The following is a 23,028-nucleotide window of genomic DNA, read 5'->3' on the forward strand; positions in this document are numbered from 1 at the left end:
CTGAATCTCCCTGGAGAAGTCATCAGATCCTCTCAATCTTGAAGACTGACAGGAAGTCCCTGTGGACACTAGCTCTATGCAAAATCAGGAGGGATCCTTGACCCTAAGATTTAAAAGCCCCACCTTCAGAACAAAATTAGAAAACTCAGAGGTTAAGTTATAGTTATTGCAGCTTCTGGAAAGGTGTAGAACATGAAGGTAAGTAAAGGTTTTATATACTTGAGTTTTTTTAGCTATTTTATAAAAAAGCTGTATAGCTTTTTACCTCTTTTATGTTTAGTGTTTCAGAGGCTAAAGGATAGTTAAACGTTATGCCTTTAAAATATCAGAATCATTTGATTTTACAAAGAAAAAGTTTCACTAATTCACCCAAATCCTCATTTGGGTTAACTAATAAAAATAATATATTTCTAATTAATTGTTTTTAAAAAAGAACTCTTTGTGGATTAACTAGACGATAAACTGGGGAACCCCCTTCTGCCCCACCCTCTGAGCGCTAAAACAGAACATAGCAAAAAGTAAGGGATTTGTAATTGTCCAGGCGCCAGGGAAGGAAGCAGAAGATCCTATAGAGGCACAGAAACGACTTCTTTGATCTTTTCATACAGGGATTCAGAAGTCTGGTGGTAACAACCTTGACTCTTTTCCTGGTGTTTTCTTTCACGGGAAATTCGAACAGTGCTCCGCAGGTAATCAAACGCAAAAATTGGGACTCCGCGCGCTGTGTGCCTGCCTGCCTGCCTTCCTTCCTTCCTCCCTCTCTCTTTCTCTCAATTTCTTCCCCTCTTTTCCTAATATCTTCTCCCTCCTTCCTTCCCTTCCCTTCTTTCTTTCCCTCCCCTCCCTTCTTTTTTTTCCTAATAGTGGGCTGGGCAGCAACGCCTTACTAACTGCTTTCCTCTTCTCCCCGGGTTATAGAGACTCTTTGAGAGAAGGAATTGGACTCCACAAGCTATGCTCTACCTGAAGGGTGCACGTACGTTCCAAATACTTTGCTCTTCCGACAGCAATAGAGGGAGATCCGTAGGGGTGCGTGAATCGGTGGGATAGATGTAGAGCTGTGGGGAGAGAATCCTATCGAGTTTGTTCCCATAAATAATCGAGGTCATCCTGGTCTCAGTTAATCAAGGAGAAAGGTTGGGGGGGCGGGGTAGATTATCAGAAATCCTGCACCCTAAACCGGAGGGTTGCTGGCTCTTGCCCAAAGGGAGACTGGGATTTCCGGGGACACACCGCCCCACCCTGGCTGGTGAGCGAGATCACCGCCCCCTCCGAAGCTCACTCGGGGGCCCGGGGGCGGGGGGCGTGCGGACTTTTCCCTCGTCCGCGCCGGCGCCCCAACCCGGGCAGTTCCGCGCGCACCGGGCCCCGCCCGCTCCCGGCCCCGGAACCCCGATCGATCGGGCCGGGTGGGCGCTGAGCCCGTGTCTCGCCTTGGCAGAGGGGCGCCGCTTCATCTCCGACCAGAGCCGGAGGAAGGACCTTGCCGACCGGCCGCCGCCCGGTGAGTGCGCGGGGGTGGAGGGAGCCGCGGGCTACAGAGGACAGCGCAGGACCGGAGGGGCGCGCTCCGCCTCCAAGATTGGCCCGTGGGCCTTCCCGGGGGAGAGCCGGCCCCGCCCGGCGCCGCTGGCAGCGGCGGAGCTGGGGATCGCAAGGCCCCGCCAGTATGGAGGTGGGCGGCGGGGGCCGGGGTTCCGCTCCCGGGCGTCAGGATGGATATGAGAGCTGTGCGCCTACCCCGTCCGAGAAATGGGCCTCCCGTTTAGGGCATGATCTTTACAAGATTTCTCTTAAACGCTGTTGTTGTTGCCAATGTTGGTATCATCATCATCATCATTATTAAAATAGTGATTTACCGAAAAACTTCAAACAGCTCTATTATATTACTAAAAAGAACTATCAAAAGGTTCAAAACCAGAAATAGTGAAGAAGTGGGAGCCTTTAAGGATGGAGCCAGAGACTGTTTCATGATAAACCTTTCCATTTAAAAATAACAATACTATTCATTTTGATAAATGTTCAAGATTGTTAAAAATACCAAGTAGACTCATTTTGAAAAATACCAAACACTGTGTTAAGCACATAGGTGCTTATCAAATTTTTGTTTACCTTCTTCAAGCCTGCAGTGTAATTAACCTTTTTTTTTTTTTTTTTTTTTTTTTTACCGTAGGAGGGTAAGTTTTGTTTTCCCACTTCAGCAGCTCCCAAATTAAAAATCATGGTTTGTGTTGAATCAGGACCGTTTGTCTTCTGTCAGCTTAGATTTGAAATAGTTTTGAATATTTTGCAGATTCTCCTTCAGTCAAATAATTGACTTAACATGTGGCCAAGAAGGTAGATTACTTTCTCAAACTGCTTTGGAAGGAACAAGAGAGAAGATAGTCCAGGCTCCAGGCAGGGTCCCATCTAAACCTTTCAGCCCAGACATCCCATTTTAAGCTCTGAGGGGGAAATTTCTCATGAGTTCTTTACCTTAATCCTCCTTGCTTTCATGAAATTCTCTGTAGTATATAGTTTAAATTTTCTTCCATTCCCTGTAATACACAACATAACCAGTTGTAAGCAATGCCTAAGGGAAGTGTGAAATGTTTCAACTTGTAAAAATCATTCTGTGTAAGGGGCTCTTTGCTGAGGGATCACAGAGGTATTTCACAGAGATTTTCTAGTATTATAGCATACTGGAATAGGATTTATCTATATGAATATTTAAATGCTAATAGAATCTGTATTTATTTTTTCGTTTCTCCAGAAAGACGAAGCCCAAATCCCCAACTACTAACTCTTCCAGAGGCAGCAGCTGTGCTATTGGCTTCCTTGCAGAAACTGCAAGAAGGTATAATTATAGTGACCTCTTTTAACTGCAGGACAGGGAAGCTTTGAGTGCTTTGGGCATTCTGTGTTGAGTACAATGAAGTTGCTTTTATTTATTCAGATTTTTAAAAATAATTAACGGTTGCCCACACCACCAGAAATTCACAGAGATGTTTATTATTTTAATACTAGCATGCTGCTCATTAAAGTGTTTCCCAAGAATGTAAAAACATTTCCTTGATGAGACTGGGGGATTTCATGTTAATTCCATAATCCATAGCCTATTGGAGCTTTTATTTCTGTTAGAACTCCAGAAAGTCCAACTTCATTATTTTATATTTGAAAAAACTGAGGCCAAAAGAGGTTTAAATAATCGCAAATCCAGTTACTCGCTATTAAAGTTTGAACCAAATGAAATAGCTGAAAATCACTGATTTTTTACTTACAAACACAGCCTAAGAGATTGGGCTAGTTCTGATTCTAAGCCTGTGTGATTTGCATTATACTATATAGCTTCTTCCATACCAGGATTAGGTATGTTCTTCAAACAGCAGCTCTCTGTCCATGTAGCATTAAAACCACTAATTGCATTAAGGCATCTTGTTGCACATTAGCCAGGGCTGTGGAGTATAACAGGACTGGGTTCAAATCTTGGCCTTGTTGCTTTACTAGCTGGGTGACCCTGAGCCTTAGTGTCATTACGGGTAAAATGAGATAATGACATCCATGGGCAAGTTGCTCTAAGAGCCAAATAAAACAAAGTACGTACTTTCTATTAGCATTAACAATAGAGGTCATCAAAGCATATTCAACAGATCTAGATTTTTCCCTCTCAAAAATTGTAATGATGCCATATTTATGACATAATTTAAATGTTAAAATGTATTTAACAAAATACAGTGAGGAGTCTAGTGGTCAAAGCATAGGCTGCTGGCCTTGGGCTCTGACACTTGTGCTAGCGGAGAAAGCCTGTGTGCTCCCTGCCTGTTATTGGACGGGCCCCATCAGGGAGGGGAAGAGAGCAGGGGGCTCTTTCTGGCTTCTAGTTTATGGCTTTGTTGTGAAAAAACAAAAAAACCTATGAGACGCAAATGGAAGAGAGTGCGATAAAGAGGTTTTGGTTTTTTTTTTTTTTTTTTTGCGGTACACGGGCCTCTAACTGTTGTGGCCTCTCCCATTGCGGAGCACAGGCTCCGGACGCGCAGGCTCAGCAGCCATGGCTCACGGGCCCAGCCCCTCCGCGGCATGTGGGATCTTCCCAGACCGGGGCACGAACCCGTGTCCCCTGCATCAGCAGGTGGACTCTCAATCACTGTGCCACCAGGGAAGCCCTAGAGAGGTCTTCTGAAATCAGAGAAAGTCCGCGGCTGACTTGGTTGGGTGGAGGGGATTATAATACTGAATTCAGCAAATCTGCATTTATGCCTGCTAGGTGCCAGGCACTGTGACAGGTAGAGAAGAAAATGGATTAAACAAAAGCAAGAATGAGAATGGCCTTTGCAGTGAAAAGGCAGGGTGTGAACAGTCAGTAGGACAGTAGACTGTGAGAGTCATGGCCATAGTATAGCTATGACTACAACTACTGTTACTACTCCCTCTAGCTAATAATTATTGAGGGTTTTACTATAATGCAGTGGGTCAGGCACTGTTCCAAGCACTTGATACGGATTAATACATTTATTAATAATTCATTAGTCCATAACAAATGAATTACCTCCTAGGATTACCCACTGTCATTATCTACACTTTACAGATGAGGAAATAGAAGCACAGAAAGATTGAGTAGCTTGCCCACTATCACATTGCAGGTACATACTAGTACTAGGATAAAAGAACAGGGGGTAACTTATTCTTTATCTGAGAATCAATCAGATGGTCCATGGATTTTTACCAGAAGGAGGACATGATAAAGGAAGATGAAACTGGTTATTGCTTATAGGGTAACCATAAGAGCAGTTACAATAGCTACAATATGGGAACATCTACTGCGTGTCAGATATTAATGCTAATCTTTATAGCCCAGAAAACTGACCCTTCCTGAGCTGTATATACTTTCCTAAGGTCCACATAGAGTGGAAGTGATATGGGGAGTTTACACAGCAGGAAGTGATATGCGGAGTTTAACTCAGGGCTGTGGGATGCTGTAGCTCTTTCAGCTATGCCCTGCCACCTCTCAGATGGATGGTGTTGAAGAGGAAAGGCCAGAGTGATGATGTCAGTGAGAAACTAAGGCAGTCATTCAGGAGTGGAGTGATGAGGTCAGTAGGAATGGAGGCTCAACCCTGAGGCATACCAGAAGGAAGAGCAGATAAAAATCAAGGTCCTCGTGTAGAGCACAGGGAACTCTATTTAATACCGTGTAATAAATCATAATGGAAAAGGCTATGAAAAAAATATATGTATCACTGAGTCACTTTGCTGTACAGAAGAAATTAACACAACATTGTAAATCAACTATACTTCAATAAAATTTTAAAACGAAAGAGAGAATCCAGAGTCAAGCACATTTTTAAAGTGTTTTTGTGAGTTTAAAATGGTGATACTGACACATGAAAATGCCTGTGGATATAATTAAGGTTCAGTTTGAGGTGACGGAGCCTTTCCAGTGGATAAAGGTGTATAGGTCACTGGTTCTCTGCTCTCCATATGTGGACTGGTTCCATCAGAGTTCTCTGTAGAACTTGCTGAAAATACAGATTTCTTGGCCTTAGGTCCAGAGAGTCTGATTCCATACTACTTGAGTGAGGCCCCAGAATCTGTATCCTTAAGAAGTTCACTCACATTATTCTGATGATGTCAGGTTTGGGAGCAACTGGAAATTCAGAGCCAGTTAATAAAGGTTGGGAACATGAAAATGGAACTCTCTCCTAGGCCTCAGATGTAGTGAGAAAAGGGCAGAGAATAAAGGATTTGCCCTGGAGAATACCCAGAGATCAAGGGAAAGGGGGAAAATCATATCAGTGAAGGGACTTCAAAAGGAGCAGGCAGAAAGGTAGGAGGAGAGCCAGAATAACAGAGAATCTAAGAAGTCGAGGATGGAAAGTTTCAAGAAAGGAGTGACGAGAAGCATCAAATATAGCAGAATGCTTAGTAAGAGTACAGAAGTCAAAGGAGAAGGAAGATTGTGTTGGGTAGGAAGGGTCATTAAATCACGGTTCACAAGTCTTCTCCTCAGCCCCTGCCCAGTGGTATGATTTGCTGCTGCCTTGCCCGTCTGAAACCTTGTTTCAAGGGAATTTAGGAAAAGAAGGTAAACTGCAGAGTTAAGAGATTAAGTGGATGCTTACTGGCATGGCTTTCAGAATTCTTGTGATGAAAAGGTGAGAAAGAGTTGAATCATGGGTAGAAGATGCTGCATCCAAGGTGGTCTTTTCCAAATTCAGCATTTGGCACCTGATTTTTTTTTTTCCAGCTGCGCAGCGAGGCCTGCGGGATCTTAGCTCCCTGACCAGGGATGGAACCCATGCCCCCTGCAGGGGAAGGGTAGAGTCTTAACCACTGGAATGCCAGGGAAGTCCCTCTTACTGATTTTTGAAGTCAGTAGGAGGACAGTGAGGTTGGAGATGGATTGTTAGTGAAGTCTGAGATTTAATTGCTGGGAGGATGTGCAGAGCCAGAAAGGAAAGTGAGCTGGAATGGAGAAGGTAGAGCTAATTTGAAAGAGGAGGAGAGGGATCTTCATTAGAAACTTTACAGAAGAATGTGACTGTAGGTCTCCATTTCAAGTCTTTGTTGGAGAATAAATTCAAGTTTTTAATTATTGAAGTTTCCGAAGTGGCTTGTCTCTGATGATGAAATGGGGAAACAAAATTTTATTAGTCTAAATGGATGGGAAAGTTTTGGATTCCCATATGATAGATTAATCACTAGTCACCTTTAATATTTTTATTCTGAAGTCCCTAGGTATTATTTGGACTTATTTTATGTAGTGGATTATTATTTTAAGTAGTGGATTGTTACCTTAATGGAGGATATACAGGGATGATTCCTTTCTTTTTTATTTTTTTCCTTTCCTTTAAATACATACTAGTATATTTAAAAAAGATAACTAATAAGGAGCTACTGTATAGCACAGGGAACTCTACTCAATACTCTGAAATGACCTATATGTGAAAAGAATCTAAAAAGAGTGGATATTTGTATATGTATAACTGATTCACTTTGCTGTACAGGAGAAACTAACACAACACTGTAAATCAACTATACTCCAATAAAAAATTCTAAAAATAGAAAAATAAAATTTTTTTAAAAAATAGAGTAGCTGATAATCTGCAGTATTTTGAAGTTTGCTACCAGTTCAGGTTAAACTATAACTCAGATATTCCAACCATATTGTAACTAACTAGGGGAAAGTGGTTTACTCTAGAGATGACCTTACATAAAATGAGGAACGGAATTTTGCCTCTGGCAGCTTCCTCTCCCTTCCCCATCCTCAGTTTCAGCCCTTCAACCCATTTTTAGTCCCAGGAATCTGCTGTCATCTCAGTCCGCTGTCCCCACCCCAGAGGTGATTCTTCCTGCTCTGAAGTTGTGCAGTCCTGCCCAGCTAACAAGTGTCCCTTCTTTTTGTCTTACTTCCACCCCAGACATCTAGTTCAACTTGTAAGAGAATATGTGCAAATGTGTTCCTCTGTCATCTTTCCCAGCTAAAATGCATTTTAACAGGAAATACAGAAACAGTACCTTGATGCAAGTGAATGGTTCTCCTGGTGGGTATTTTAGACATGAGGCATATTTAGAGCAAGACATGTGGCCTTTTCAGATTTCTACCAAACACACCATGTAATAGTTACATTCACTGTAGAGATTCACATGTCAGATGTGAATTCCTCAATGCATACCAAGCTGAGGGGGAAATTTTTGAAACAAAATCAGTCAAAATCCAATTTGGAGGTGGTTTCCATAGTAGAGTGCCTGAGTTGACATAATGTAGGGGGGCAAATGTTTATCTCCTGAGGTTCTCTTCATCTTATATTTTCTTCTTATAAAACACAGGGTACATGTTTATGTTATGTATTTTTTTTTATCCTTACAGCTGGAGAAGAAAACTTTGATCAAACCAGATTCCTAGAAGATAGCCTGCTAAACTGGTGAAAATATACCAGATTCCATTCAATTATAGTTCTGTTCTTGTTGAAAACATGAACCATGTGAATAAAGCCTGTGGACCCTTTTTATCTTCATTTGTAATCTTAGGAACATGTGCAGCCAGTTTTATTCTTTCAGAAGCTAAAGTGATGTTGAGTTCTTAGTGAGAACATCGTTGCTTTCTTCCATTGCTTCAGGTCCTGTTTAGATCGCCTTGTGTCTTACTCTTGAATTTTTTAGCCCATTTATAATTATTGGGTTGAAGACTCTTTAGAGTGTTCTTTTGTTTTGTGACAACAAATACCCATCTTGATCTAATCATTCTTAGTTGCTTTTTTTCATTCTGTTACCCACTTGCACTGTCTTATCACTCAGCAGAGAATCTCCTCTCCTTTTCCCCCTTTTCTCACCTCCAAGGAGGGTGAGGCAGGGAAGCATGGCAAGATGGGAAAGAGTACAGTGTGATTCTTTTAGTATCCAGGAGAGGTAAGTTGTCAGGAAGGGAAGAGGGAAGGGATGACTGGGAAGAAGCCCTGTGATCAGACACTGCAGTGTGGTTGCTGAGAGAGGGGACCCTTGGTGAGACTGGAGCCAGTGGAAGGTTCTACAGCTGGAAGCTCCCCCTTGTGCTCTCTGGGGATCTCCCCGAATTCAGTTTAGAAACAAGAATCTAAAAGTTACTGGGAAATAAGCAGATGGAAACACACGCTGCTCTTGTACAAAAGAAACAAACCAGTTTTTTAGAGGTAACCCATTTTCCATGGCTAAATAGACTCAAACACTACTTACTCTAATTGACTAGAACTCTAGGCTTTATTTGACATAAAAGCATAACATAAAGGCACCCTGATACAAAGTGCATGGTAATATGCCTAATTTATTCATTTTTTTAACTCAACTAGGGTTCAGTACTATCTGAAAAATAAAATACACACATACCTACAGCAAGCATATAGTATATTTATTTGGAATTACAATACGACCATCATGTTCATTATTTTTTACTTAATTACTTGAGAGTTGTTATTGATAAATGTCACAAGTAGAAAGTATTGTCCATTCTTATTGTCATCAGTATATAGCTATTAGTCAGTAGCTAAAGAATATCATTATGTGAATGTCTCTGTAACTTGGAATTACAATTTTACTGTGTTAAGTAATCAAAACCCTGCTTATAAGATTTGTCTGTATCTCATTTCATAATTGAATAATGAAACTGTATTCAAGTTAATGTAACTTTGATGTCTGCCAAAAAAACAATATGCTAGCAATAAAAAAAAATCTATGTGGCATTATAATAGGTGCCTGTCATTAATTATTGTTTGATTTTAAATTGGATTTTCTAGACAGTGTATATGTCCAGTTTATTGAGAATTATGTACTCACCTGACATAGACTTGTACATATGGACTACTTAAATACTATGTCTAGTCCCAGAATACATTTAAAGTCTATCTTACAAAGTAATTCTTCTACAACTAGAACAATCTCAAGTATTTCCCACTAAAACGGTTTGTAAAAGCTGTCTAAATGACCAACGGCTGTTATAATATCAGCTACAATATTACAAGTACTTTAATTTCCTGAACATTGTTCTGCCGTACAGATGTGCACATTAACCCAGTAGTTGCATATGCCCGGTTTGCTGTAACTTTCTATCTCTCCGGGGGTGTCTTTGCAATTCTCTTTGTTTCTATCTTGTTCAAAACTGAAATGAATAAGTGATCAGTGCTCAAAATTTTTCACGTTGTATGGCTTGTCTAAAATTGGAAAATATATGCCTCCTGTGCATGTCCATGTACTAGAATACCCCACCTCCAGATAGGACTTGCAGCCACTTTCACCCCGTTCCAGTTGCTCTTCCCCTCTTTGCCTCTACAGCCTTCTTCCCCTGTGGCTACGTGGTCTCCAGGGTGGGCTCTCAATTACTCTCTATTCCCCTGGTTTTCCCCAGTGGATGACTCCTCTCCCCCACCATAGTGATCCTAAGCAAGGAGAGAAGGTGACAGGTTAAAATCAGCCTCCAACTAGCATTTCTTCTTTACCTGCTAATGAGAAATAAAAGTCTATATCCTACCAACCCTGAGTTACATTATTTTACCTTGGCCTCAGGAGAAAGAGGAGTTGGGAATGTAACCTGTTGGTCTCCTCCTACCGGACTATAAATCCCTTAAGGAAATGTTCACGTCTAATTTGATTTTATCCTTACAACCACAATGTGAGGTGGGCAGTTGTATCTCCCACATTACTTCACAGAAATTTAGGATCATCCTAGGAAGTCGCTTTCAATCTCCTCAAGTACACTTAACCAATCCCTCTTCTGAGACCTCCTTGTGTCCAGGAAAGCTACTAGTATAGCACTTGTAATATTTTATATTCCCATCTGTATATGTAAAGCCAGCTCTGTTCACTCTAGCCCTTACCATGGAAGGAAGGGTGGTACAATGCATAAAAATGTCTTGCTGTCAGCTGGTCAGGCACACACAATTTTCCATATTTCCCGTCCTCCAATTTATGGATACATACATTATTTATTATTTTTTCTTTTTTTATACATACTTTAAGAGCATCAATTTTTTGTATCTATGTTTCTCCCAGTAAGACCATTCGTTTATGCAACTACTGTGTATAAGGTGCTGTGCTAGACACACAGTCACCTAACAATCCTATTGGTTGTTCCTCACCGAGCTTTGTCAATATTGGGGGAAGAGCAACTAGACACCAGGCTTTGTCAGTCTTGGGGAAAGGACAACTAAGTGACTGGAGCAACGGGTTGGAGTCAGGTGGCAGCAGCTGTCTGAATAGAGGACCAAGTGCAGGGTAGAAACTGATTCTTACACATGCCACTCGAAGCCAGGTGTTTGCAAATCAGTCATTTCCATGTGTCCTATACCATTTGTACTCATTTCTAATCAAAGAACTATTCTTTCATTTAAAAAAAAAAAAAACTTGGGCTTCCCTGGTGGCGCAGTGGTTGAGAGTCCGCCTGCCGATGCAGGGGACACGGGTTCGTGCCCCGGCCCGGGAGGATACCACATGCCGCGGAGCGGCTGTGCCCGTGAGCCATGGCCGCTGGGCCTGCGCGTCCGGAGCCTGTTGCTCCGCAACAGGAGAGGCCACAGCGGTGAGAGGCCCACGTACCGCAAAAACAAAAACAAAACAAAAAAACTTGAACTTTAAAGTTTTATTAAGAAGTTATAGCTTCTGTATAGCTCATGCTTTCAGTAGCCGTGGATCAACCAGTTACCAATCAAGAGTATCACCTGAATACACACATTGCACCACTTTATTAGAGATCTATTTTCATGGTTATTGCAAAAGTGAAACCCATTTTATCATGAGATCTTTCTGGCACTTCAGCAAATGAGTATTTGGATTGTAATACAAATCTAGTTCATATTTTTTTCTGATCTCCTCTGCAGAGCTTGGAGAGTTGGGTTAATTGGTATCCATTGGGCATTTTTTAAGGATTAGGCTTTAGGTAATTTATTTTCCTTCCTTACAAACCTCTAAATTAGGGGAGTTTGCAACGATCTTCCATTTTGACCTGAGTTGTTGCTTGTATCTGCCATTCTTCTACTCTCCCCTAACAACGGGGTGACAGGGCTGGAGTGCAGTTTTCCACTGGTCCTGCACCATCTGACACACTGTCATTGTTTCTCTTCCCTTATTGCCATCAACAACCCAGCACTGAGAAGACCTAAATTTTTTTAAAGCCCCTACAGACCTGGGCCAACCAAGGTATTCACTGTGATCTAAATGTAACAACATTCAGTTGTGGAAAAAACAATCCATGAGTGAATGTGGGGTTTGGGTTTTGTTTTGTTTTGTTTTTTGCTGATTTATGTTTAACTACATTTAAAGCATTAATATGTTTAACTACTCTCATTCAACAATGTCTCAGAGACATTGTCCTTATTATAATTAAGTAGACTCTCTATTTTCTTTTGGCTACTTTTTTTAAAAGATAGTTTTAAATGTTATCCTTCATAAGGCACTATTTTATAGTAGGTGTTTTTGCACATATTATCTTATTTAAATGTCTAAAAGAATTTTAAACATTATCAATGCAGTTAAATCTTTAAATACTGATATATTTATTCATATGGATTTAACAATTTATCACCTATGGAAGACTGACCAAGTTTTCAAAAAGGCTTTCCTTTTAAACAACAGGAAAAAAGTGTTACGGTCAGATGGTACAGTACAATGGTAACATCTCCTGATCATTAACTTGAGAAGTGACCTTGCACATATGCATTAATATGTATCAACATCTGGATTTAGGGTAGCTACTGTCCTATGGAGTTTGATTGTCTGCAAAGCTAGGTATAAATTCATGGTCCTGCCTCATGTGAAAAATAAAAATAATCACTAAAGACCAAATTACTTGAAATATAAAGGTAGACCACATTCATAGCTACGATCAGGATCCTCTGTGGGGGAAATGGCAGATTGGTTTAGCAGGTATAGAAGCTGTATAAACACTAAGCCAAGGGCTTCCCTGGTGGCGCAGTGGTTGAGAGTCCGCCTGCCGATGCATAGGATGCGGGTTCGTGCCGCTGTCAGGGAAGATCCCACATGCCGCGGAGCGGCTGGGCCTGTGAGCCATGGCCGCTGAGCCTGCGCGTCTGGAGCCTGTGCTCCGCAACGGGAGAGGCCACAACAGTGAAAGGCCCGCGTACCGCAAAAAACAAACAAACAAACAAACAAAACACTAAGCCAAGGATTATGGTGATGATAACTAAAAAATCAGCATTAGGAAATGAAAATTCTTATTGCTTAAAATAACCATTTAAAAAACACTTCCAGTCTTCCTCCTTTAATTAACACTCTTCCTAGAGCCTGAACTGACAGGGGTAAAAGGAGTTGGATTTAATTATAAATTACAAAATTGCCATTCACTTAATCTCCTCCACTTTTTAGGCAGAGAATAAATCCCATTGTTATGCTGAGAAGAAGAGAATGAACCGTGTGACATTTTCATTTCTTTCAATAATCATTCTTACTATGTTCTCACTGAATTAGCCTGTTCGACCAGAGTGGAATTCAGTTCTTGTATTCACCGTGCAGCTTCTTCTTCCCGCGAGGAACGTGATTCAGAGACAATGGCGACTTGATATTTAACCGATCCCTTTCAGCCTCCTCTTCCTCATCGTATCTTTCATCCTCATTCTCATCCTCCACATCGCTGCTCTGAGGACTAGAGACCTGAGATCCTGAAGGAGAAGGTGGTACTGAGGAAGGCCTGGGATATTTAAACCCTTCTGTCTGCCAAAGACAAAAATAAGACACAAAACATTAGAATGGCTTTTTGATTTTTCAATGATGTACACACTTGGCATGTGCATTTAATAAAAAACACAGTAGGATTTTTTGGTCTGTTCAGGGGCTATTAACTTTGATTTATTTTGATTCTGGTCCAACCACGCTCAAGAGAGACTCCTTAAATAAATAGCTTTCTTTTATCAAGCACTGAAATGTGCCAGGGGCTATATACATATGACCTTATTATTTATTTTTTTATTTTTTGCGGTACGCGGGCCTCTCACTGTTGTGGCCTCTCCTGTTGCAGAGCACAGGCTCCGGACGCGCAGGCTCAGCAGCCATGGCTCACGGGACTAGCCGCTCGGCGGCATGTGGGATCCTCCCGGACGGGGGCACGAACCCGTGTCCCCTGCATCGGCAGGCGGACTCTCAACCACTGCGCCACCAGGGAAGCCCCATGTGATCTTATTTAATCTCTGACCAATTTGTTCTTTCCTCTGACAGAAGAAAATTGAGGGTCCAAGAGGCCAATGATTTGCCCAAGTTCATACGGCATGTAAGTGGTAGAGCAAAGAGTGGTTCCAGGGCTGTGATCGTCCCAGAGCCTTTAATATCAACTGCCATGATACACTGTTGAGATTATCAGTGTCTATGTCATCCTTCAGATTTGCTCAATCCAATTCCAGAACATGAGCAGCCTGGATATTCCATGGACAACACCCACTAGAAAGGTTCCTGGAAGTCAGGCCACTTCACTGACCTTAAAATTCCACCCATTCCTTTTATTTCAGCTAATGAGCAAACATCACTAGGTTTTAATCAATTGCCCTTCTACCTAAGATGCTCTGAGATAACTCATTTGATAAACACATACTAAGCACCACCTATGGGGCAGGAGGAAACAAAGATGAAAAATATCCCTGCTCTCTAGGAGTGCAGATGCTTCATCAATCAGGAAGACAAATGTGTAAAATTGTTACAGCACTTATCGCTCTGGATTTCAACTATTTTTAGACATTATTATGTCATACACATACACTCATTTCAAGGCTCAGATACTTTACCTGAAAGCAATACCAAAAAAAAAAAAAAAAAAAGAGCTGAGTCCTACACTTAGGGAGCATAGGAGCTCAATACTTATTATTTGAATTAGTTGAATAAATGAATGAATATAGCTGAATTATCATCAAGAGCAGTGAACACCTCTAAATAAGCTAAGCAAGTCACTCTGTTAGAATCATGGACATGGGAAGTGGAATTTGTATACTGAGGGATTTACAAAACTCTTTCACTTTCTCTGTGAGCAAATTTTCCCTTGGGTTAACCTTCTAGATCTGGTCCCCAGACACCAAATAGAGGTGGAATATAAGGTATTAGGCAAAACTGTTTATAGTGAAAGTGACTCCTGATTGGAAAATTACATCTGCTTTTGGAGGATCTATAAATACTTGATGAAGGTCTCTAGTATTTGGAAATCCTTGAGTTTGATGACTCTTGTAATTGCTCACATTCCTTGTGGAGACCATAGAAGCTTATCTGTGAGGATTTACATGAGATGTTGGGTCCTGTGGGGTGTGGAACTGCTAAGCTAAAATGGATCTCATAGTCAATGATATGGGTTTCATCTTTTACACCTAAGTTTTCACCTGGTGAGTCGGGAACAGAGAAGTTTAGCTCTTGGACCGCTGTGTAGACTCCTGTAAGGACTAATTCCACTGAAGAGAAATGCCTGATACTGCCCTACTTCAAGCTGTGTTTCCTTCTAAGTGAATGTGACGACAAGTAATCTGCTCTAGCCTCAAGAATATAAATGTCTAAGGGAATATTAGAGGAAGACTCCCTGGTGGGCACTGCTGAATTTCCATGCATAAATGTTCATCTAGTCCAATTTCTCCTGTGGTGTTCGAATTCACTATTACCCTTGCCAAGTCGTCACCCTACATTTCAACATCTCCTTGGATAGCAAATTCACTTCCAATGAGAGCAGGCCAGTTTATTTTTTGACAACCCTCAAAAGAATGGATGTCTAACAGAGGTTTCAGGCACTCAGGCAAGGAGAGGTTTCACATGAAAGTGCTTCTCCAGTGACATGAATTGGCTGACTGCTCAGCCTGTGTATATAAGCTAACTCTGAACTGAGGGCTTAGAGCTGGTCTGATTTGTCAGTTTCTCTATTTGCTTTGTAGCAACACTATGAAAAAGTACAATAGTTTGTGAATTATCTACTTCAAAATAAAAGGTATTGTTAGGACTTACCATATGTAAGACATTTAGCTTTCAAAACAAATAAACAATACATAAAATATTTACCATTGGTGGTGATGTGGTTTCCGTGTGGAATTTATCTGGAAAAGCTCTGCTTAATGTCAGGTGTCTGGCATGCTGGTAATACTATGATAGAAAACCAACCCATGGGTTAAAAAAGATGTATATTTATATATTTATATCTCAATAACCAAGTTGTTATATAAAATCTTTTTCTCCTACTTATAAATATGTATTTTTTAAAATGGCAGATTTTATTCATCCTAAATTTAAGAATCAGAAAAAAAATATGACAGTTTATAGCTTTATCATTTTTCAGGGAATAAGCAAAGAAATACTATCAAAAATTGGAGGGGAAGGACATACTGGCTTTACTGAACTCTGAATTGAGCACTAAGGCGACTGAAAACACTGGTTTTACTCTATAGAGAAGCAGTGTGGCACGGAGAAAAAGACGGGGCCTGAATAATCAGACACACTGGCTTTAAATCCTGCTTCCGACCTTACGTAAGAAACATAGCTTCTAAGGGGCTTATCATCCTGCTTTCATTATAAAATGAAGACAGCAAAATTAATCTTCCTGGGTGGAAATGAGCGTGACTCCTGGCATTAGTGTGTGTAGATACTCAGCTGATGGCCGTGTCTGTCATTTGTCAGCCAGAGTTGAGCAGTATCTAAGCAGATACATTATGTGAAGGCAAAGTCAATTTAGTTTTTATTAAATCATCCACTGCTAAGACATATGAACGTCTGAGTATTTATAAACTAATGGCAGGATTGAAAGGAGGTATTTCCTGTACCTGTCATTTTGAGAAACAAGATTATTTCCACTCCCCACTGTAGTTGAGGAATGTGATCATATTATCTCTTAGAGTGAAACAAACTAGGGACTTTTCTCTTGATTTCCTCATCTTCATGAAACCCGTAAAGCATCAAGTTAAGCCTAGGTGATAGAATAATTAGTAAGATCATGGCTAGATGCTGCTAGACTGGCTGTTCTGGTCTCAAACTAAATATGAAAAATTGGGGTTGGGACTTTGCGAATTCACATGAAGCTCAAAGGTATTCATATTAAGTAGGTGAAAACATCACTGAGATCTTAACGATGATACAGACTTGACCTTGCAGATTACACCTCGAATCAATTCTTTTATCGTCCAGTGGGATTTTTAAAGGGGTCCTCTGTGTGTTATCATAAACTTGCTTACTCTGCCTAAGTATCTCCAATCCAGAAGGTCTGAAAGCCTCTCGGTTCGGTTCCTCTGAATAATTCTCTGGCGGCGTGACTGTTTGCAAAATCCATAGAGAAACTGAGTCAGCTGATTGCAAGAATCATCCAGTGAGCGGAATCGCCTGTCAACGATGTAAATACCTGAGGCACACAAAAGCCAGAACGCAAGTCAAGATAAGGCTAACCTTAAAGCACTTCCACTGTTCCTCAGGGTCTATCGCGAACTGCGTGATTATCCACTCCCTGACTCCCCTACTGCCTCTGCTTTATCTTTTCCCTTCTGAGACTGTATTTCTCCTGTGATTTCCTTCCAATGACTCAAAATTGTCACCAACACACAGCCAACAAAACACATCTTGCTAAAGAAGATCTGGCAGTACAGGGATACCTCGGATCAGTGATCATCCTTGGCGCTGCTCACTGACCAGAATCCCCAGGGTGAGACCTGGGTCTCAGTGCTTTTTAGGTTCCCCAGTGTCCCCACCGTGCAGCCACGGGTGAGGACCAGAGCTGTCAGCCAAGGAAAGACAACAGTGACAATGCAATTCTAAAAGACCAGAGAATCAGCAACGTCCAGGCAGAGCACCCAGCCCATTCTAACTTTTCTTGCTGCTAGGCAGCCTGGACATATAGACGGTGATACCATCTGCCATCTTATATGTGAATTTTGATAACTTGGCATGGAACTTATAAAATAATTATGCTGATCGATACATGTACTCTAAAACCATGGTTATTGTGCTTGTCACTTCTAGGTAATAGAGGACCGAATCAGTTCAGAAAAATAAAAAGGTGAAAAGGCAATGTTTGTCCAAGTTTAGCACTCCTTTTGTAGCTTGTCGTTTGAGTAATATGTTCAATATTAATATCATTCTAATCTTTTCTATGGACCATATAATGAAATCTACTTTTAATTAAACAAGAAGTATAAAAAGTTTAATCCTCAAGATAGCGTTAGAGTCGGGCTCTATAAAGACCCCGTGCTTTGTTTGGTTAGAGGTCCCTTCTCCCCCAGTTGGGTTCATGATGAACATCCTCACCATATGCAGTGGGATCAGCCACGTGCTCCTCCATGAAACAGCCAAAGCCAGAGAGGTTGGTGGTCACACTGGGGATACCCATCACAGTGCATTCGGCTGCCAGGGGAAATAGACAAAGGCTTGGCTTCAAACCAGCAACAACATCCTCTTACACACGCAGAGAAGGAAAAGCCCCAGTCCACCTAAATAGCAACATTTATTTTATGCCAGGCACGGTACTAAGCTCCTTACATGCATGAACTAATTTAATCTTCTCAACCACCCTATGAAGTGAGGCTACCGTTATCCCCATCTTACACACGAAGACATTGAGGCACAGAGAGATTAAATAGCTTCCTCAACTTCACCAAGCCAGGCAACGTGATAGAGCTGGGATTTGAAGCCAGGTGCCCAGCTCCAGAGCCCTTGCTCAGAACTGCTACCCTACACTGCCTCTCTCATTCCAGCTGGCTTTGTTTTTTGCTCTGTTCTAAGCTTGTGTCACTAAGTATTTGGCAAGTTTACGGGGTAAGTAAATATGTTTTGGAAAGAACCAGCTCCTCCAACATTTTCACCTCTCTTGCCACCAACCCCTTCCACTTTCTCGAGTGCTCAGCCAGCCCATGGTTTCTTTCAATCCTCTACCACCTTTTAGTCAAAACCCTTTTTTTAGACAATATCAGATGTGTCTTAAGACATGTTAACACACTGAAGGATGTTAACATGAAATTGTTAACATGAAATTTATATTTTATTATGGAATTTCTCTTGGTTGGCTAGTGGGGATGGGTGGATAAAAAGAGATTTCCTCATGACCCAGGTACTCCTGTTCTGCAAGTATTGCCTCTTAGTTTAGCTCTAGAGAACAGTGGTTTCCGAATTTGGGGGAAGACGGTAGAGGAGAGGAAGGTGGGACAGGGATTATTGACCCATTTGAGAATCAGATGAAAACTCTGGAACTCCTCCCCAGAAAAATTTTGCCTACAATTCTATGGAAATTCACAGATCCTTATTTCTATTAAATACTCATTGACACCCATATAATAAAATGCCAGGGACCCATGTAAGCTCAGTATATGTTCACTGAGTGAATTTAATGAAGTCAGCGTTTATCTTCACTGGGTTTTCTCAAAACACGAAACACAGATTTTAACACTTTCTGGAGTGAGAGTTAGTACAGCATAAAACAATTATGTAAAAAAAGTTAGAGACGTATCTAATATGCTAATGCCAAATGTATACCACCAGAGGTTTTGTTGTTTCTATAAATAAGGAGGACCAACTTCTTTTGGTTAATTTATTATTTATTTATTTATTTTGGCCACACCATGAGGCTTGTGGGATTTTAGTTCCCCAACCAGGGATCAAACCCGGGCCCTCGGCAGTGAGAGCATGGAGCCCTAACCACTGGACAACCAGGGAATTCCCCTTTGGTTAATTTAAAACAGAGAATGACTCATTCACTATAGGGTATATATTTCTCACATCCTTTTTTCCATCTACTTATTTTTCACAACACATTTGCTGGCCTTTATCTTAACACACTAAATATATTTCCTCTGTCGTTTCATGTTAAGTTTAACTTTGTCCTATAAAATGATATTCTGGCAGAAAGACTGCTGTAAGTTAGATACATTCTCTTTTAACATAAACGACTTCCCACATTCCCTTGGTCACTCATGCTTTGGTCTTGTACTTCTTTGCTCTCAATATTTCCAATCGTAAATTATGTTACTTCCTAGAAATAATAGGGATAAGGGCCTATAACAAAGTTTTAAGTTCATCAAGTGAATTGTTTTCGTGTATCTCAAAAGATAGATACTCTATTGTAAGCAATTTAAGATAACTATGCGGGCATTTCATAGGTAAGAAGACACTGCCTTGAGGGAGACGCAAGAGGGAAGAGATATGGGAACATATGTATATGTATAACTGATTCACTTTGTTATAAAGCAGAAACTAACACACCATTGTAAAGCAATTATACCCCAATAAAGATGTTAAAAAAAACATATATACTGATATATACATCTATATATATATGCACACTTTCATACTAAGTGAAACATTTCATTAGAAAAATAAAAACAATTATAAAATAAAAAAAATTAAAAAAAAGAAGACACTGCCTTCACAAAAGTGGAATTTGTGCCGAGAACAATTTTTAGAACTACAAGAGAGGTAGCTGGAGGAGTTAGATCAATAACTTTTCTCTGTCATGCTTCAAGAATGGATAATTCTTTTTCAATCTTCCCCCAAAAGTTCTAATGGTTTTACAGCTGCTGGCAAATTATTCTTGGTGGAGCCTAGAACAATAGAATAGGACCTATGTCAAAATATGAAGAGCCTTCATGTCACTCCTATTAAAGATTATAGTATCCTATTTATACAGAATTTTAAATTCCACACTAAAATTCTGGGATCAACATGTAAAGATTAGAAAAATATCTTCTTCATAATTCAGTCTATGACCTCTCTAACCCTGACTGCCGCTGCCCTTTACTTGGCCTATAATGACATTGAGATGCAGAAGGCAAAATGTATTCATTATAAATAAATATGTTTTCTGAGCCTTTTCTTTAACAGTTATAAATGGAATTATATCTATACTAGGAGGAAAATCGCTGTTTACCAAGAAGATGGAAAAGCCATCGGTGTCTTCTTTGCATTGGCATACATTTAAAGTACTTGTTTCTTTTCTAATTAGGCATCTCAGTACAAATACAAGTTGATGGCTCTTGAGGCTAATGGCAACCATGCTAGTAGGGACCAGAAAAGAAAAATAGATAGTGGATCTGAGAATCCACCATCCGAACAGAAAGCGGGGCAGGTGGAGGGTCTGAATTGAGCTATGTCATTGGGCATAATACCTACCACTGAACCAGCATTCTATGTTAAAAGTACCTCATTTTTGAAAGACAGGGGTGTGAAGATGACTTCTCACTCTTCATCTCTATACTATTTGTGTCTAAAACTATATGAATGTGTTATCTAATTAAAAGATACATATATCCTTTCACTTAAAAAAGAATTCTGAAATAAATTTTAGAACAATTTTAGAAAAAAAAATTGTTTCTCATATTAACCTCCTTGCAGTTAATTTCACCTTCATACTAATGGGTAGGACTGGTGAAGATATAATCTTTATAAAACATTCTTTTTCTTTGAAATGCAATGAGGCAACAATTCAGATACCCCCTAAAATATGCCCAACCACAACCTCCTATACTTACATAAAAGATTATGTATTATGTCCTTGCTCTTAGGTCAGGAGCTACAAAACATAAAATGGACCCCTGGGATAGATACAACCATTTTCTACTAAGGTTTTTGTTTTGTAGTTTTAAATGACATATCATTTAGAAATGACATATCGAATATTACATACAGGTGCATAAAATAATATACTAATAAAATCTAAAACACTTCACAATCTATACATGTCACATACCTGGAGTATAACCCCAGGGTTCATAGTATGATGGAAATACTCCGAGATGACAACCTCGGACAAACTCTTCATAATCCATGGGTAACAAGGGGCTGGTGGAGGATAGGAACTCTGGGTGCAAAATCACCTGAAAAAGAAAAATTCTAATGAGAAAAAAGAGAAAAGAAAGAAGAAATTGAAGCAAAAAATCTCCTACAGTTTTGTTATTTCAATATTTCAATACTGTAGAATCCTTGTGTTCTAGATTCTGGGGAAAGAAAGAGAGAGATAAGAAAAAAGAAAAAGGAAAACGTCCAGGTGTTTTTTTCTCCTCTCTCCATTCTCTGTAAATATCTATTCTGAGTACTAACTTTCCCTCAGGTTCCCAGGCCTAGATCAGAGGATAGGGAGTTATTGTATCCATTTTTGTTCTCATGCTAAACTCCTCCAACCCAGACTTTACTGACAACAAAGATTTTACTTGGTTCTCTGACTGCTGGCCCTTGTCTTGTTTCTCAATTTACTCCCACCTTGAGCAGGAAAAAGGGGAGCTACCCTTATATGCCCCAGGCATAAGTTAGCCAAGTGAAATGCAACTAAGGGCAAATTGCAAGCTACCAATGTGATGTCACTGAACTGGAGATGGGAAGAGCAGCAGTACCTCCTTATAGAATATTTCCACCATGTGAGTACAATAGTCATAAATAACCTCAAGAGCATAGGTAATAGGAAAATGCAGTAAACAACTAGGATGCAGTGAGTTTTGAGCATTACCTTTCTTTTTAGCATAATTGATTTTTTTTAAGTTTATGTAATTTAATTTTACACACTGGTTGTGTTTAAAACTGGCCTACAGCATTTCTGAAAATTCAGCAATTGGCTCTCGTGCACTGGTATGAGTCCTTTCTTGGAATGCACAGCCTGTAATTTTCTGCAAAGGTGGAGCCCAGATACAGCCAGCTATACTTGGAAAGTTGTGAATAGAATAGCTACTTAACTGGTCACCTAGATGAATGAGTTCTATATCTCCTATTTGTTAAAATTATTAATTATAAATTATAATATAATTATAATGTATAAATTATATTATTAGCCCAGTACTTTAAAATCTGATTTTAAAAATTTATTAGAAATTATTTTTAATAACTTACTTAGCTATGGGGGGGAGGCTGACAGATAACAGAAAACTGGTTTGGTGAGAACTTTCATAAAATGGGGAAATAGGAGAATTATATATATGTTTATGTATAAATTATATATTTTTAAAATTCTATTAAAATTTAATTTTATATGAATTATATATAATTATATATAAATACATGTATATATGTATATATATATATCTATATATAATTTGAAAAAATCCCAAATTTACAGAAAAGTTGCAAGTACAGTGTAAAGAGAATTAATATTTTTTCAAGAACCATTTGTGTATAAATTGCTGACTGGATGCCCATCATCCACAAATACTTAACATGTATTTTCTACAAACAAGAACATTCTCCCTTAAAAAACTAAAAATAGAGTTACTATATGATCATGCAATTCCACTCCTGGGCATATATCTGGAGAAAACTCTAATTTGAAAAGATAATTTGAAAAGCACCCCAATGTTCATAGCAGCACTATTTACAATAGACAAGACATGGAAGCAACCTAAATGTCCATCAACAGGTGAATGGATAAAGAAGAGATATATATATATATACCATATATATATTAATATATAGGTACATACATACTCACATATAATGGAATATTACTCAGCCATAAAAAAAGAATGAAATAATGCCATTTGCAGCAACATGAGTGGACCTAGAGATTATCGTATTAAGTGAAGTAAGTTAGATAAAGACAAACATGATATCACTTATGTGTGGAATCTAAAAAAATGATACAAATGACCTTATATA

The 23,028-nt window shown here is 39.8% G+C and overlaps 2 protein-coding genes across 3 annotated transcripts in view; one reads left to right on the forward strand and one right to left on the reverse strand.

The window, feature by feature from the left end:
- Window positions 1–192: 192 nt before the first annotated feature.
- SPX (spexin hormone) lies at window positions 193–8,139 on the forward strand (the record flags this gene model as incomplete). The annotated part of the gene is made up of 6 exons (XM_082849522.1): window positions 193–198; window positions 609–689; window positions 919–976; window positions 1,442–1,504; window positions 2,753–2,836; window positions 7,850–8,139. The coding sequence occupies 6 exons, from the start codon at window positions 193–195 to the stop codon at window positions 7,906–7,908; spliced, it is 351 nt and encodes a 116-aa protein (XP_082705648.1). The 3' UTR covers window positions 7,909–8,139.
- Window positions 8,140–8,714: 575 nt separating this feature from the next.
- The window catches only part of GYS2 (glycogen synthase 2), a 62,827-nt gene continuing 48,513 nt past the window's right edge, over window positions 8,715–23,028 (reverse strand). For both annotated transcript variants that reach the window (XM_082849643.1, XM_082849642.1), the window contains 5 exons: window positions 21,137–21,263; window positions 17,707–17,802; window positions 16,644–16,807; window positions 15,481–15,561; window positions 8,715–13,173 (listed from right to left, as the gene is read on the reverse strand). In XM_082849643.1, coding sequence (XP_082705769.1) covers window positions 12,952–13,173; window positions 15,481–15,561; window positions 16,644–16,807; window positions 17,707–17,802; window positions 21,137–21,263 — 690 coding nt within the window. In that variant the 3' untranslated portion in view covers window positions 8,715–12,951. The remainder of the gene's footprint in view (window positions 13,174–15,480; window positions 15,562–16,643; window positions 16,808–17,706; window positions 17,803–21,136; window positions 21,264–23,028) is intronic.

The sequence above is a fragment of the Leucopleurus acutus genome, assembly GCF_964270905.1.
Source record: "Leucopleurus acutus genome assembly, chromosome: 11".
NCBI classification, from domain to species: Eukaryota; Metazoa; Chordata; class Mammalia; order Artiodactyla; family Delphinidae; genus Leucopleurus; species Leucopleurus acutus.